This window comes from Diceros bicornis, chromosome 25, assembly GCF_020826845.1.
Source record: "Diceros bicornis minor isolate mBicDic1 chromosome 25, mDicBic1.mat.cur, whole genome shotgun sequence".
NCBI classification, from domain to species: domain Eukaryota; kingdom Metazoa; phylum Chordata; class Mammalia; order Perissodactyla; family Rhinocerotidae; genus Diceros; species Diceros bicornis.
This window is the reverse complement of record NC_080764.1, coordinates 24,030,981-24,043,979: the sequence shown is the minus strand read 5'-3', so window position 1 is coordinate 24,043,979 and position 12,999 is coordinate 24,030,981. Positions and strand designations below refer to the sequence as shown.

At 39.9% G+C, this 12,999-nt stretch overlaps 1 protein-coding gene across 1 annotated transcript in view; it reads right to left on the bottom strand.

Moving 5' to 3' along the window:
• The window catches only part of LOC131421775 (ankyrin repeat and sterile alpha motif domain-containing protein 1B-like), a 75,285-nt gene extending 64,445 nt beyond the window's left edge, over nt 1–10,840 (bottom strand). Inside the window, exons 1-2 of the mRNA XM_058568589.1 lie at nt 10,747–10,840; nt 8,479–8,658 (exon numbers count right to left, since the gene is read on the bottom strand). Coding sequence (XP_058424572.1) covers nt 8,479–8,562 — 84 coding nt within the window. The 5' untranslated portion in view covers nt 8,563–8,658; nt 10,747–10,840. The remainder of the gene's footprint in view (nt 1–8,478; nt 8,659–10,746) is intronic.
• Nucleotides 10,841–12,999: the final 2,159 nt, after the last annotated feature.

Here is a 12,999-nt window from a genome sequence, read left to right as displayed (position 1 = left end):
ACATAAAAGATAATGATATATTTTGATATATGCTAACTCATAAAGTATTTAAAAGTATTTAAGTATGGGTATCATCCATAAATCCTTTCCAAAGAGCTCCAGTGCTAATGAGGTCACAGCACAGATAGAAACTTCTTGTACAGCGTTTGCATTCCTAAGAACTATTGTTTCCATATCAGTGGAGAGGTAATAGTTTGGGCTTACAAACAGGAAAATAGAAATAGTTTGTAAAAGAGCTAAATATTATGAGCTTTACTTTAAAATGCATTGATTCTCAGTTGCATTGTAAAAGGATAGTATAGAAGAAAACTAAAAGCTATCTCAAAATAATAATTTCTAGAACAACCCAAATGTATAACTTTGCAGTTTGTAAAATACTTTGACAACTAGGACTTTACTTGTGCCTCACAACAGTGATGTGAGGTGGGCATTAATCTCACTTTAGGAAGAGAAAACTAAGGCTCTGAGTAGCTAAGAGGCTTGTTCAAGGTTACAGAAGTAATAGATACCAGAGATGGGATTTTTAACCCTGATCTCATTACTTCAAATCTGGAATTTTAGAAAAGCTCATCAAATTAAGTATGAAAAAACAAAATCAATACCCGTGTGATATAACAATTTTCCATCAGACATTCTCAGAATTCGAAACCGAAGTGGGTTTATTCAGGTGCCTACTATTGCTATCTCTGCCTCCTAGAAACCATTCCCGTTCTGGTCATGGCACTCTGACTGCCCATGGGAGGAGTTCCCTTCCCACCCTCAGTCCACGTGGTTCAGGTGGAGCTAAAACCACCTGCAGGCATGTGACCTATGCCCGGCTAATCACATCACATCACACACACACACACACACACACACACACACACACACACACTCCTTTGTGATTAGCTCAGGACAGATAAGTGATCAAAACCAGGGTGATCTGAAACAATGGAACTCAATCCTGGGACTTTTTTGAGAACTCTTGGAAAGATAAGCCCTCTTTCTCATAGATTCAAGTTGAACAGGAATCGGACTTGAAACTCCCCTTGTGTAGAGAAAGCCTGTTAGGGAAAAGAGCCAACCCAGAGGAGAGCAGAGCCAAGACCTGAAGAGCCAAAGAGCAACACATCATTCGAGCACCTGGATCCAGGTCTACCTGGACTTTGCAGTGAAATGATTCAAATACATGCCCCTTCCTGCTTAAGACACCTTGAGTTGGATTTTCTTACTTGCATGAATCCAGGAGAGTCCCTACTGATATATTACTTTAGTCATATACAAATGGAATTAACTGAGACGGGACTGCATAATCAGCCCCACTTTCACTTGATGTTAAAAAAACCTTCTCTTTATTTTCTTTTTTTTTACACTAGAAAAAAGAAAAGGAAGAGGGAGAAGGAGAATAAGAGGATTCTCCTACCCTTGAAAATTTGTCAAGGTCAGATTATAACAGCCAAAACTCTGACCTGTTGACCCAAGAACTGAACTGAATATAATGAGAAACATTCCAAAAATTTAATAAGTGGAAAAATAGCCTGGTGTGCCTCTTTGTGAACAAGCTGCTCAATGTCAGCAAGCCTAAGGCACCACGAAATATCACAAGGTCAATTCCACCGAAATAGGGTTTTTATGTATTGTCAGATTTCTTATTTATTCAGTTGAAAATAGGATCTTTTCTATTGATGTTTTTTAAAAAAATCGTGGTCTGGTTGTAACTTGAAACATTCACCTTGGTCAAGTACCAGCACGTGGAGGGAAGGCGGAGCCATCGGAGCTTCTGTAGCAAAATGAAGGGAGGTGTCTAGGTCTGCCTGGGGTCTGTCAGAACAAACTCCTGGTCGTCTAATTTGCCTCACTGATGGACTTGACAGAGAATGAAAGAATCGCGACCTGTAAGATGAGTATCAAAACCTAAAAACGAATCCATCTGAGTGATTCTCCCACTTCTTCCCATTATTTTAAGACTCATAGACACTAACACTTCAATGTTGCCTGAAAGACACTAATCATATTGGAATTTTCAACCCCAAAGTTATCACAGGGATAGCAGTGTATATTTGAAGAGGCAATTAATAAACTGTCCACATTAATAAACAAGGTGTATAACACATCAGGTTAAATTTCAAGTATGAAAGCAACGTTTTCCACTTTTGCTTGGCATGATGCCTTTGGGAATAGAGGGCTGGTGATCTAGAGTTCTTGGCTTGAAACAGGGCACAGATATCATCAACATCCCAAGTTATCTCTGAAGCTGGTGTGTCAGCTTGTCAACTCGACAAGCTGTCAAATTGGAAGCTCCTGATGGAAGAGCTTACTGAATTTATTCTTAACATTCTTTTTTTGGTTATATATTATCTGTCTGTGCTTAAGTATTAGGAGTTGCTCTTTAGATCTTCATGGTAGAAAATTTTGAAGTCATGAACAGGCTGAGCCTTTCTGAGTAGTAGCTAGGTGATGAGAATCTAAATTAAAAACTGGCCACTAACTTACGGCCATTTAAAAAAAATCTGATGTAACACAGTAATAAGAAAATTTGCTTAGTTTGGGGGGAAAAATCACCTTGTAAAATGCTGTTTCTTTCAACATAGTTTTGCTACTTTCTGAAGGCTGGTTCTGTAAATTGCCAGCAGCAGATAGGATTTCTAGGAACAACAGGCTTTCTCTCCCAGGGAAAGTATAAAAGAACAAATTACTATCTTTTTTCTTTCCCAGAGATGGCTAAGCATTTGCCTCATCGTTTTTTGGGATATTCATGCTTCTCTAGCTAACAATTTTGTGTACTGTGTATTTCAAACAAATTCTAAATTTCATTTGAGGAAAAAAATAATCCTTTCTTTCTCACTTAATGTTTTATCTTACCAAGTCATTATTGTAAGATATCCTTTTCTACATACTTTTATAACCTGAATTTGCACAGAACTATTCCATCTATCCTCTGCTTTCCCTGGCTCTGTGATCACTGCATAGAGCCCTCTTCCATCAAGATAGATGCTCCCTGGCAGCCTTCATATTTATACAATTAAATTAATAAAGAGGAAAATTCCAATTCCATTCTCAATATACATTCTAAGCATGGATAATACTAGAACAAAAAGATGGTCTTTATAGAATGCTACAACCATCTGAGCACTGACTTTTCTAATACCTTTGGCATTAATTGGCCCCTCAATGAATCAGCGACCTTTGAATTAGGGACTGACAGGTGATATATCTGAATTGATAGTCATATCATCTCTCTATACAGTGATTTACAGTTTAGAATATGCTTTCACATAAATTATCTTATCCGATACACACAAACCTGAGAGGCAGGCATCTTAAGGACAAAGAAACTGAAGTTCAGAGAAACCACGTGACTTGGTATAGGTCACACAGCCAGAAAGAAACTAAATCAGAACTCCAACTGAAGAAGCCGCTAAGGAAACGGCATCCACTATTTGGAGAAACCCCACAGGCAAGAACTTCTCTGTATGCGCAGTAAACCCACATCTTCTTACAAAGCTCATCATAAACATGGGAGAAGGGCAGAGTTTTACCAAGATGTGCAGCAAGGGTCTCCACTAAAAGGATCAACGAATAAACACTGTAGTTTTGCATTTAAAGGGTTTTATGGTGATAACCATGAGCCAATTCAGTAAGTTTTCACTAAACTACTAGTGATTTTATCCTTCTGCTCGCTGTGCCTACGTAAGTGTAATCTACTATAGCATATGGGAAATTAGTATTTGTTGAACTATTATTAAAATATTTTATATCATTTTAAAACAGAGGCAGCCCACAGGGTACCAGGAGCCATAGAGGAACCAGGCTACAGTCAGGCAGAGAGAGCCTGAGGTCCAGCTCTGCTGTGTACCAGCTGTGAGGCAAAGCATGCACACCCCTCGGCTTCCTTGAGTATCGAATGGGCTGTTGTGAGGATTAAATAAGATTCCACACGTGGAATCTCAGGCATGGGTCTGGCCATGGCAGGGCTTCTATATGGCTCAGTTTCCATTTCTCTTCCTTTAACAATATCAAAAGAATGAACACTTGTAGAACTAATATAATATGTAAAATGATTTCAAATAAAGAAGTAATTGATTTAGTCACACTTAAATAGTAGTACTGTTTGGATCAAGAAATATTAGACTTTCAACTGAAATCAGTTCAACCAAATCAACTTTCTAATGATTTAGAAGCACTTTAGACAAAGCCTTTATAGTGTCTAACATATCGCCCCAGGCAAGTTCTGATTTAGTTTCTTTCTGGCTGTGTGAGCCAGACCAAGTCATGTGGTTTCTCAGTTTGTCTGTCTTTAAAATATGGATAATGCCTGCTTCTCAGGTTCGTGTGCATCCGATAAGGTAACTGCCCCAGGCAATATTGATATTTTTATTTAGATGAGAGCATTTAAAACACAAGGACTTCTATATTATGGATTTTCCTCATTAATATTAAGGTAGGGCCAGCCCAGTGGCTTAGCGGTTAAGTGCGCGCGCTCCGCTACTGGCAGCCGGGTTCGGATCCCGGGCGCGCACCGACGCACCGCTTCTCCAGCCATGCTGAGGCCGCGTCCCACATACAGCAACTAGAAGGCTGTGCAACTATGACATACAACTATCTACTGGGGCTTTGGGGAAAAAAAAAAAGGAGGAGGATTGGCAATAGATGTTAGCTCAGAGCCGGTCTTCCTCAGCAAAAAGAGGAAGATTAGCATGGATGTTAGCTCAGGGCTGATCTTCCTCGCAAAAAAAAAAAAAATTAAGGTAAAGTTTGTGCAAAGATATGTATTTCTCATACTCTTTAGGAGTCTTTTTTATTTTGCAAAAACAGAAGTATTATTTCACTTTTCCATAAGTATTTTGTATAAATGGAGGCCTTCTATAAATGGTTATAAGTTTCACATTGGGAAACTCTTTTTCCTTTTTTCATAACTTTGGAGAATGTGGTCCTTAAACTTTATTAATTCCACTACTCTCCTTTATTATTCATTTTAAGAGTACTTGGACTTCTCCTAAATATTATTCAAGAAAATTTCTAAAGATTGCGATTAGGACCTAAATACTGGAAGTATTTTTCCTCCTTCTGATATATTTTCCATTTCTTCATTTACTATCTCATCTCTACAGAACTCGGATTTAAAAGCTGATCTGCCATGTGCTACACGCACATGGACAGTTGTGTAAGATACTTTGTGCTGAAATGAGATAACAGATGTGCAAGTTCTTTGAAAATTGAAAAGCTTTATATGAATTAAGGTATTATTCCACAAATGTGAGTGCAACATTTATTTATTAGGGGTATGGAAATATGGGAGCATTTCAGAACTTCTGAGCTAATGAGTCCAATTTAGAATTACAGGCTAGGAAAGCTGTTTTCAGCATGATAAGAAACCCATTGTTTAGATGTTTTTACATCATTACATTCTGTGGTTTAAAAAATATTATTAGTATTGAACTCATTTTTGTCTCTCACATATTCATTTAAGAGACTTTGATGCCAGAATATTGCTTACATCAGAATAAAAGCAAACAATAGCCACAATATTTAAAATCCTCTGTATTCCAAGAGAGGTATTTTTAATATTGGTTCAAATTAAAAACAAGTAATTAAATACCAACCTAAGTGTTACTTTTAAAAAATATTTGCCAACAAACAAATTTAATAGGTGGACTGGACATTAAACGTATCTCAATTTAACTTTAAGCAGTGGTTTTCCAAGTTAAGCAAAGCACTTCCAAACATCTATCGAGCAGACCGTAAGAAGGCAACACTCCTATGAATTATCGCAATCACCAAGAACTTAAGGTTTCTGGCCTATGGCTATAATTCCAAATCTTTCTAGTGGGGGCTCTGCTAAACTTGCAAAAGCAGAGGGGTTTCTGAGAACATGGATCTGTCCTGGTGATTTTCTCTTAATTGCATTTTCCCTTCTTTCAATAAGCAAGAAAGCCTGAAGATGGGCTTCTGCGATTTAGTGGGAAACAGACTGGTTAGACAAGCATTACTGTAGTAAGCCCCGTGGAAGAAACCCCTTGGGCAAGAACCTCAGGGACTGAGCTCCTGGCTGGAAGGTGGTATAACTAGCTGCTTGCTTACAGGAACTTTAATTGCTAATTCAAGTTTTTAGGAAGACTAAGCTTCATTGGCTGAGCACATAACTTAGGGGAAGAATGTAGTCTAGAGAGAGACAGGTTGTTAAAAAAGCAAATGGATTTCAAAAATTATTATAGCAAATGACCAAAAATCCAGGAAGAATAAAAAAAAAAACAACTGAGTGGTAGAAAAATCACATAAATAAAACTGTTCAACAGCAAAATCACAGAGTATTTCATATTTTGACAGGTTAAAGCTTTGAAATGGTACTATTTTTAAAAGGTATACATTCATTTCTCCACCATTTTTGGCTTTTCTAGACTAGGAAACATTCTCAAGACAAACAAACAAAAAACTGCAATTAACACAAGCTAGAGCTGCAATCCCAGAATCGCTTTTTCTCATTGATCAGATTCCTGTAGTGCCATCTCCTATTTTCTCTGCAGCAAAAGTGCAGTATTGAGCAGCAGGGTTTTAGAAAGCTTCTAATAAGCTCCTGGTTGCTGACGGAGGCCTGTGTCTACATCAGTCATTCGATCATGGTGAGCAGCACAGGTAAATAATCACATTCACACTTACCCTCCGGTGCTCACTACATCCCATCCCCCCGCTTATCTCATTCTTTCTGCTTTTGGGCCTTTCTCATCTGGCCAGATACAAATTCATTCCATTTTCTCAAGGGTGAGACAATTCCTGAAAGGGATGCATTCTGATCAGAGTGACAGAAAGAAGATCTAGGCTATTCAAAAGGTACTACTGCCCCTAGCTTGTGAATCTCACGAAGAAAGTAAGAGAGCAATCTTGCTAGGTTTCCTGTGAGAGTTCATACACAGGCAGAAAAGTAATTAATTTCCTCTTTGAAAAAACTGTACTATGAGGAGAAATTTCATAAATTATATGAGCAGCTCAGACTGGTGATTCTGTTCCTGAAGTTGGCACAGTCGATAAAAGCTAATGCTCATTAATGAACTCCTCCCTTACCCAGGGAAGAGAAGGGTTCAGAAAAGACCCAGTTTGTATTAATACACAAAGACTACATGGCTCAAGGGTAAAAGAAACCATGTCTCTGAAATGCTGTCATTAGAGAAATTTAACCACATATGTGATCCACCAATACTAACAAATAGCAGGAAATATATGAACGGTGTGGGGAAAAAAGCTTTCAGACTCTTTATTTAAAAGAACGTCAGTGAAAACAGTAATAAGGATTAAGACACAATACTTAACAAGAGAGAAAGAGAAAATCATTCTTTTCTTGTCTCACCTACATTTTCCATCTCCCGTGAATAAAAGATTTTCCTTAATCCCAACATTGCCATTCCCTGCACAAAGAACCCAGAGAACAATTCAACATCGACAAAGCTGAAAGGAGACACAATATCCCAGAACCTCTCTCTCCAGGGCATTTGCAGACAGAATAGCCATGGTTTCCAGAACATTCTCTTCACATTTTTCTTTCATGAGCAGCAGCATAGAATGTTTACCAAAGGCTTTTAAAAACAGAATCGCACCAAACAGTTGAGAAAAATATTTAACAACCAAGGCAAAGTAATTACAGTCGAATTTTCACCTCGAGATTCTCATCTTAGGTGTGGGAGGCAGAGAGAAGCCTCTTAACACGTCAGTCTGAACCTAGAATGAGGATGAAAAGAGTTGATTCTGCCAATAGTTGTCAACAAATCCATATCTTTGAGTCTCAGGACGAAACTGCAGAGCTGGCTGCCCATCTGAACGTGCTTTAAGAACAGCACCACTGTTTGGTTATGGCTGACTCAAGTTTCTGAGCAGTGATCTGAGGACAGGCTGGCCATCTATCTGATGTCTATCTGGGGACAGGCTAGACATGGGCATCTAGACCAAAATCATGGAAAGGTCTGAACCTGACAGATCTCTCTTTTCCATTATTTGTGTCAGGCAGCATCATCATTTTCAACTACTCAAGGTGACAATATAAGATGATGCAACTCGTCCCAGTAGTACAATTATATACAAATGTGTAAACTTGGGAGGAAACTAACAACATTATGAAGAGTTAATACTTCCCCCCAACTTCTGCTCTATCATCCAACCAATTTATAAAATTTACATTTCATAATCTAGACTTTTATTACTCATTTTCATTATGATTTGATTCTTATATAGCAATATTCCCTTTAGGGCAAAGACTTTCTGGGAGTAATGAGATCAGACATAATTTCTTCAGGAAGAACGGATAACGAGGATCTATGTATACATTCCATTCCCAGAAAGGTCTGTTTCAGATTAGTTCAAGTCAGTAGGGAATGAAAACCACGGCATAAAATGGTAAAATTCCAGTTAGGTTTGGACAGTAGGCATCCACTGTAAGCTATTGTTCAATATTAGAATGCATTACTTGATACGGGTGAAAGGCAAAAACATCACAGGCTTTTAACACCTTACCTGGGCCATCTGCCTCTCCAGTTTTGATCGGGGAATATCATCAAAGTAGTTTTCATTTCTTCTCCTCCTTGCATCGCCCTGCATGATAATGTGAGGAACGTCTAGGGAGCCACCAGTGGTGTAAGTGCTTTGGCTAAGTGATGGAGACAACTGAGGAGGAGTGTGATTACCACTGGGTTCCTGAATGGAAATACATCACGAAATAAATACCATGTTCTTGTGGCTAACCTTTGGTTTCAAAATTGTGAAATACTGACAAGACAAACTGCAGGGGTGGGGAGTCATTTTTGAATCAACTGTCAAGGTATGGAAGACGTTCCAGCATCTTATTAATGGTATGATCTAGTCAATACTTTTTCCCTGAAGTATTGCAGGTCAAAAGTTTAAAGTATAAAGAATCAGGCTGTTTTCTTAAACCAGCACTATGGATGATCTCAGAAGAGGCACACATATGCTGGGCACCCCTGACACTACCATGTGTGTTTACAAGGGAAGGAACTGTGTCTTCACGGGACAGTGTCCTCACTGTGGTAGATGCCATAACGAGAAAACTAAAATGGGAACCAATAGGTCTTGATCCTCCATCAAAGAGTGGTCTGGCAATCAGGCAGGGAAGAAGACACAGTGTGGACACAGAATGTCACATGTACAGACTGCAGAGCAATGCATATAATAACAGAGGATGTATTTCAACAGCAAAAACAACTCAAGCTGAGGGAAACCAGTCAGAAGTAAGATAAGGGGTGGCAGACAGCTGGGCTCCAGTGTTTGCAAGTAAGAGCAGGATTGGGTCATGCCGATTCTCTGGGCCACTTCACCCTGGATGCTCTGGACCTCTTTTGACAGATTAAGGTCCTACATTTTTTCTTGGGAATCTCTGTCTTTGATCATTTTGTTGTTCCCCTAAATCTCTTCCAGGGAGCCAGAGGGAGAGGTTCAGAAGGAGAAGGAGAGTAGAGTAAGTAGCAGGAAATTACTCCTCTAAAGAGTCTTTTTTAGGATGGTTACCCTGATGGTGCCTATATCTTTCTCCCCTGTCGTGTAGCAAAATGAAGGCAAGACAATAATCCTGTTCTAGCCTCATTTCCCCCCAATTTATTTGAAGCTCCTCTTATTGACAGAGAAAAACAGGTCCTATTTCTACTTTCACTACTCCCAAAGCCCAAGAAGCCTTCAAATATCCCAGTGTCTCCCAGTTCCCCCAGTAATCAATTTTCCTCATGGCTCCTTCCTGCAGCCAATTCTCTTGCATTCCCTGAAATCTTGGTGTTATTTTCTTCTCCTTTAAAATGGAATCAGACTTAAAGTCTTAACAGCTCCTCTCCTGCCTGACCCTCTGCTGTACAGACAGGAGTGATGCTGTTTGCTGAAGTTCACTGATAAGAGTGAAGTTCACATTCTACTGCATGTCATCGCTGGCAGTTACTTCCAAGTACCACGCCTGTGTTCATTTATTATCACTGCCTTTTCTGACACTTGTGGAAAGGGAATCAGAAGCAAGCAAGTGCAGGGCTAAATAAGGAGAACAGAGTTGGATCTCTCCAACTGGTCAGGGAGATCCCAGCTTTTCGATAAATTTTTGAAAAGTTCTTATGGGCCTCACAAAACCCAGTGACTGCTGGCTGCTCCTTCCGGCTGCCATTTTGCCTGGCAATCATCTCTTTCCTTTTCTCTTTCTCTCGCTCCGTCCTTCTTGCCTTCCTTTCCCTTCTCCTTTATTTCTCTCTTCCCTCTGGGTTTTTCTCTAGCTTTTCTACCCCATAATTCTAAAATGTAGCTGAAATAGTTTATTAAATAAACTCCTAGATTCTCTATTCTTAATTTTTGAAGTGGGTAAAGCTGAATAATGTTTATTTCCTAAGAAAACAGAAGACCCTGAGGTTAATTTTAAATTGATCTTTACTTAACTGTGGTCCTTGATCGATTTTCTTTCTGTGGGTTTGAGTAGTTTGACAGAAAACTCATTTCCTCTCTCCTGGTGTAAATGGGAGTGTGGGATGGGAGTAGGGAGAGTGGTTCTTTAAAGTTGATGGTCGGTCAGATGTGTATCTAAATCTCAAAAATATGCATTTAACCAATCAAGGAAAACAAATCTTGTTTTATAAAACACAATCAAAAGTGAGATTGTTTCTTACACAGATAAGGTAAGCTACATGGAAAACAGCCTGTCCTTCCTGATCCATTGCTCCATTTGTTTTGTTTTATTGCACAAAATAATCTTTGCGGATAAAAGTGGAGAATAAGACCTGTGAACGTGCTGGCACTTACCCTGAGGGTGATGGACCGAGGGGGCTTCTGTGGTGGATCGTCGTGCAGCCTGTCTCCCAGAGATGCCAAAATACGTTTCCTGTGGCCAATCAAATTGATTTTTAAAACCTGAAATGACATATATTTGGGTTAAATATTTCATTTGAGGAAAATAATTTTTATATGTCCTAAACGATGAAGGAGTGCAAAGAGATCCGTGCCAAGTCACTCCTGCACCGTGAGAGAGGTGGTGTGAAATCAGTGTGACCCCTCGAGTCCAGAAAGATGGAAAGAGCCTGGAGAAAGCCTAGAGTGGGCAAGTAGTGGGGGCAGAAAGAGAAAGAGAGACAGCGCTCCCTCTACTCATGCAGCCCTAGAGTCCCATTCTCTAGGCAGCAGCCACAAGACTTTTCAAATGTATAAGTCAAGTCTTATCCCTAACCAGCTGAAAACTCTCCAATAGCATCCTATTGCTTGTAGAATAAACCTGAGTCCTGACCTGGCCTGAAGGCCCAACAGGTCCGGTTGTTCTCTGTCTTTCTCTGTGTCTCTGCCTCTCTCCCCTCCATTCAGGATGCTCAGTCACACTGGCCTTCTCTGTTCCTTGAACATTCCATACTCATTCTCACCTCGGGGCCTCTACTCCTGTTCGTTTATCTGCCTGGAATGCTCCCTCTAAGATCTCCAAATGACACCTTCTCATCCCTCTGGGTGTTGTTCAACTCTTGCCTCCTCATGAAAGCCTTCCTCCACCTCCTCACGGAAAGAACCATGCCCCCAACCCCTGTCACGCTCCACTCTGTGATCCTCTTTTTATCATGCTCTGAAATAATTTTATTTACAGGTGTAGTGTTTATGTACCTCTCTCTCCAAGGTGAGCTACCTTAGAGCAGGGCCCTGGTATATCTTTATCACTATTATTTCCCAAATGCCTAAAGCAATGCTTGAAATAATAGGGGTCCAATGAATATGAAAGAATGAATGTTAATCTAGATAAAAGTTGTAAGCAAGGGTTAGAATCAAGAACTGTCTACTTGGGGGAGACTCAGAGTCTCCCAAGAAGGGATTTTTAGTCTGATAGTGCTGCAAAGGGCATACTGTAGAAGAGATGACAAAGGGAACCAAGACTTGCAGAGAGCCTCAGTCCCTACCCCTTCCAGGAGCTTTATAAATGCTACACTGCCCTTTCAATCCTCCCAACATCCCTACCTGGAAGCGGTTCTTCTCGCTTTACAGATGAAGAGACAGAGGTTCAGAGTGGTTAAACTGCCTATCTAAGAGCTAGTATGTGGTGGCTCTGGGATTTCAATCAAGTTTACCAATTCCAAAGCTTGTTCTACTCCAAGATAAACTGCAAAGTTCGGGCATTACTCCAAATACTACTGACTTTTTAAAACAACATCTTACAAATCCATTCATAAGAAATGTATTTATCCCTTCCCTGTCCATGTGTAGTTCCAGGATATAATCACTCCTGTTGGGTAACTAGTTCCTAAAGTACACTACCCATTGTGTAAATGATTTTTAAAAAAACTTCTCTCTTTTCAAGTTCTTTGGTTTTTTTGGTGAGGAAGATTGGCCCTGAGCTAACATCTGTTGCCAATCTTCCTCTTTTTGCTGAGGAAGGCGAATCTTGCCTTGAGCCAACATCTGTGCCCATCTTCCTCTATTTTGTATGTGGGACGCCTGCCACAGCATGGCTTGATGAGTGGTGTAAGTCCACGCCTGGGATCCAAACCTGTGAAACCCGGGCCGCGGAAGTGGAGCACGTGAACTTAACCACTACGTCACTGGGCTGGCCTCTCTTTTCAAGTTTTAAGGGGGAGGGGTGGGCATTTCTTTGGCACTCATCCTGTGCCACTTTGAATTTTCATTTGCCTATATCATTTAGCCTATTGGCCTTTCTGCCTAAATTAATTTAGACTTTAAACTAGCATTATGCTTTATTCCTTTTATATCCACTCTGTGACCCACGTCTGTTGATGATGGGGATGGTAAATGTTAATCAAGGTGAATGTCCACATTCCTATGACTTATAAACCTTCGTCTTCCCAGGTGGATGAATCCTCATCTTTGCAGTTTGTTTTCATAAAGCAGCTCCTCCGTCCCACACATCATTTTAGTTGACTTTCTCTGTAACTTCTCCTACCCTAGTACAACTGCTTAAGGTTTGTTGAGCAAATTGCTCACAATATCCCAGGTGTAAGGGAACCACAGCTTTCCATTTGAGCAGGATACTGTTTTCTGCTTTTAATCCCCCTTTTAAAATGTCCT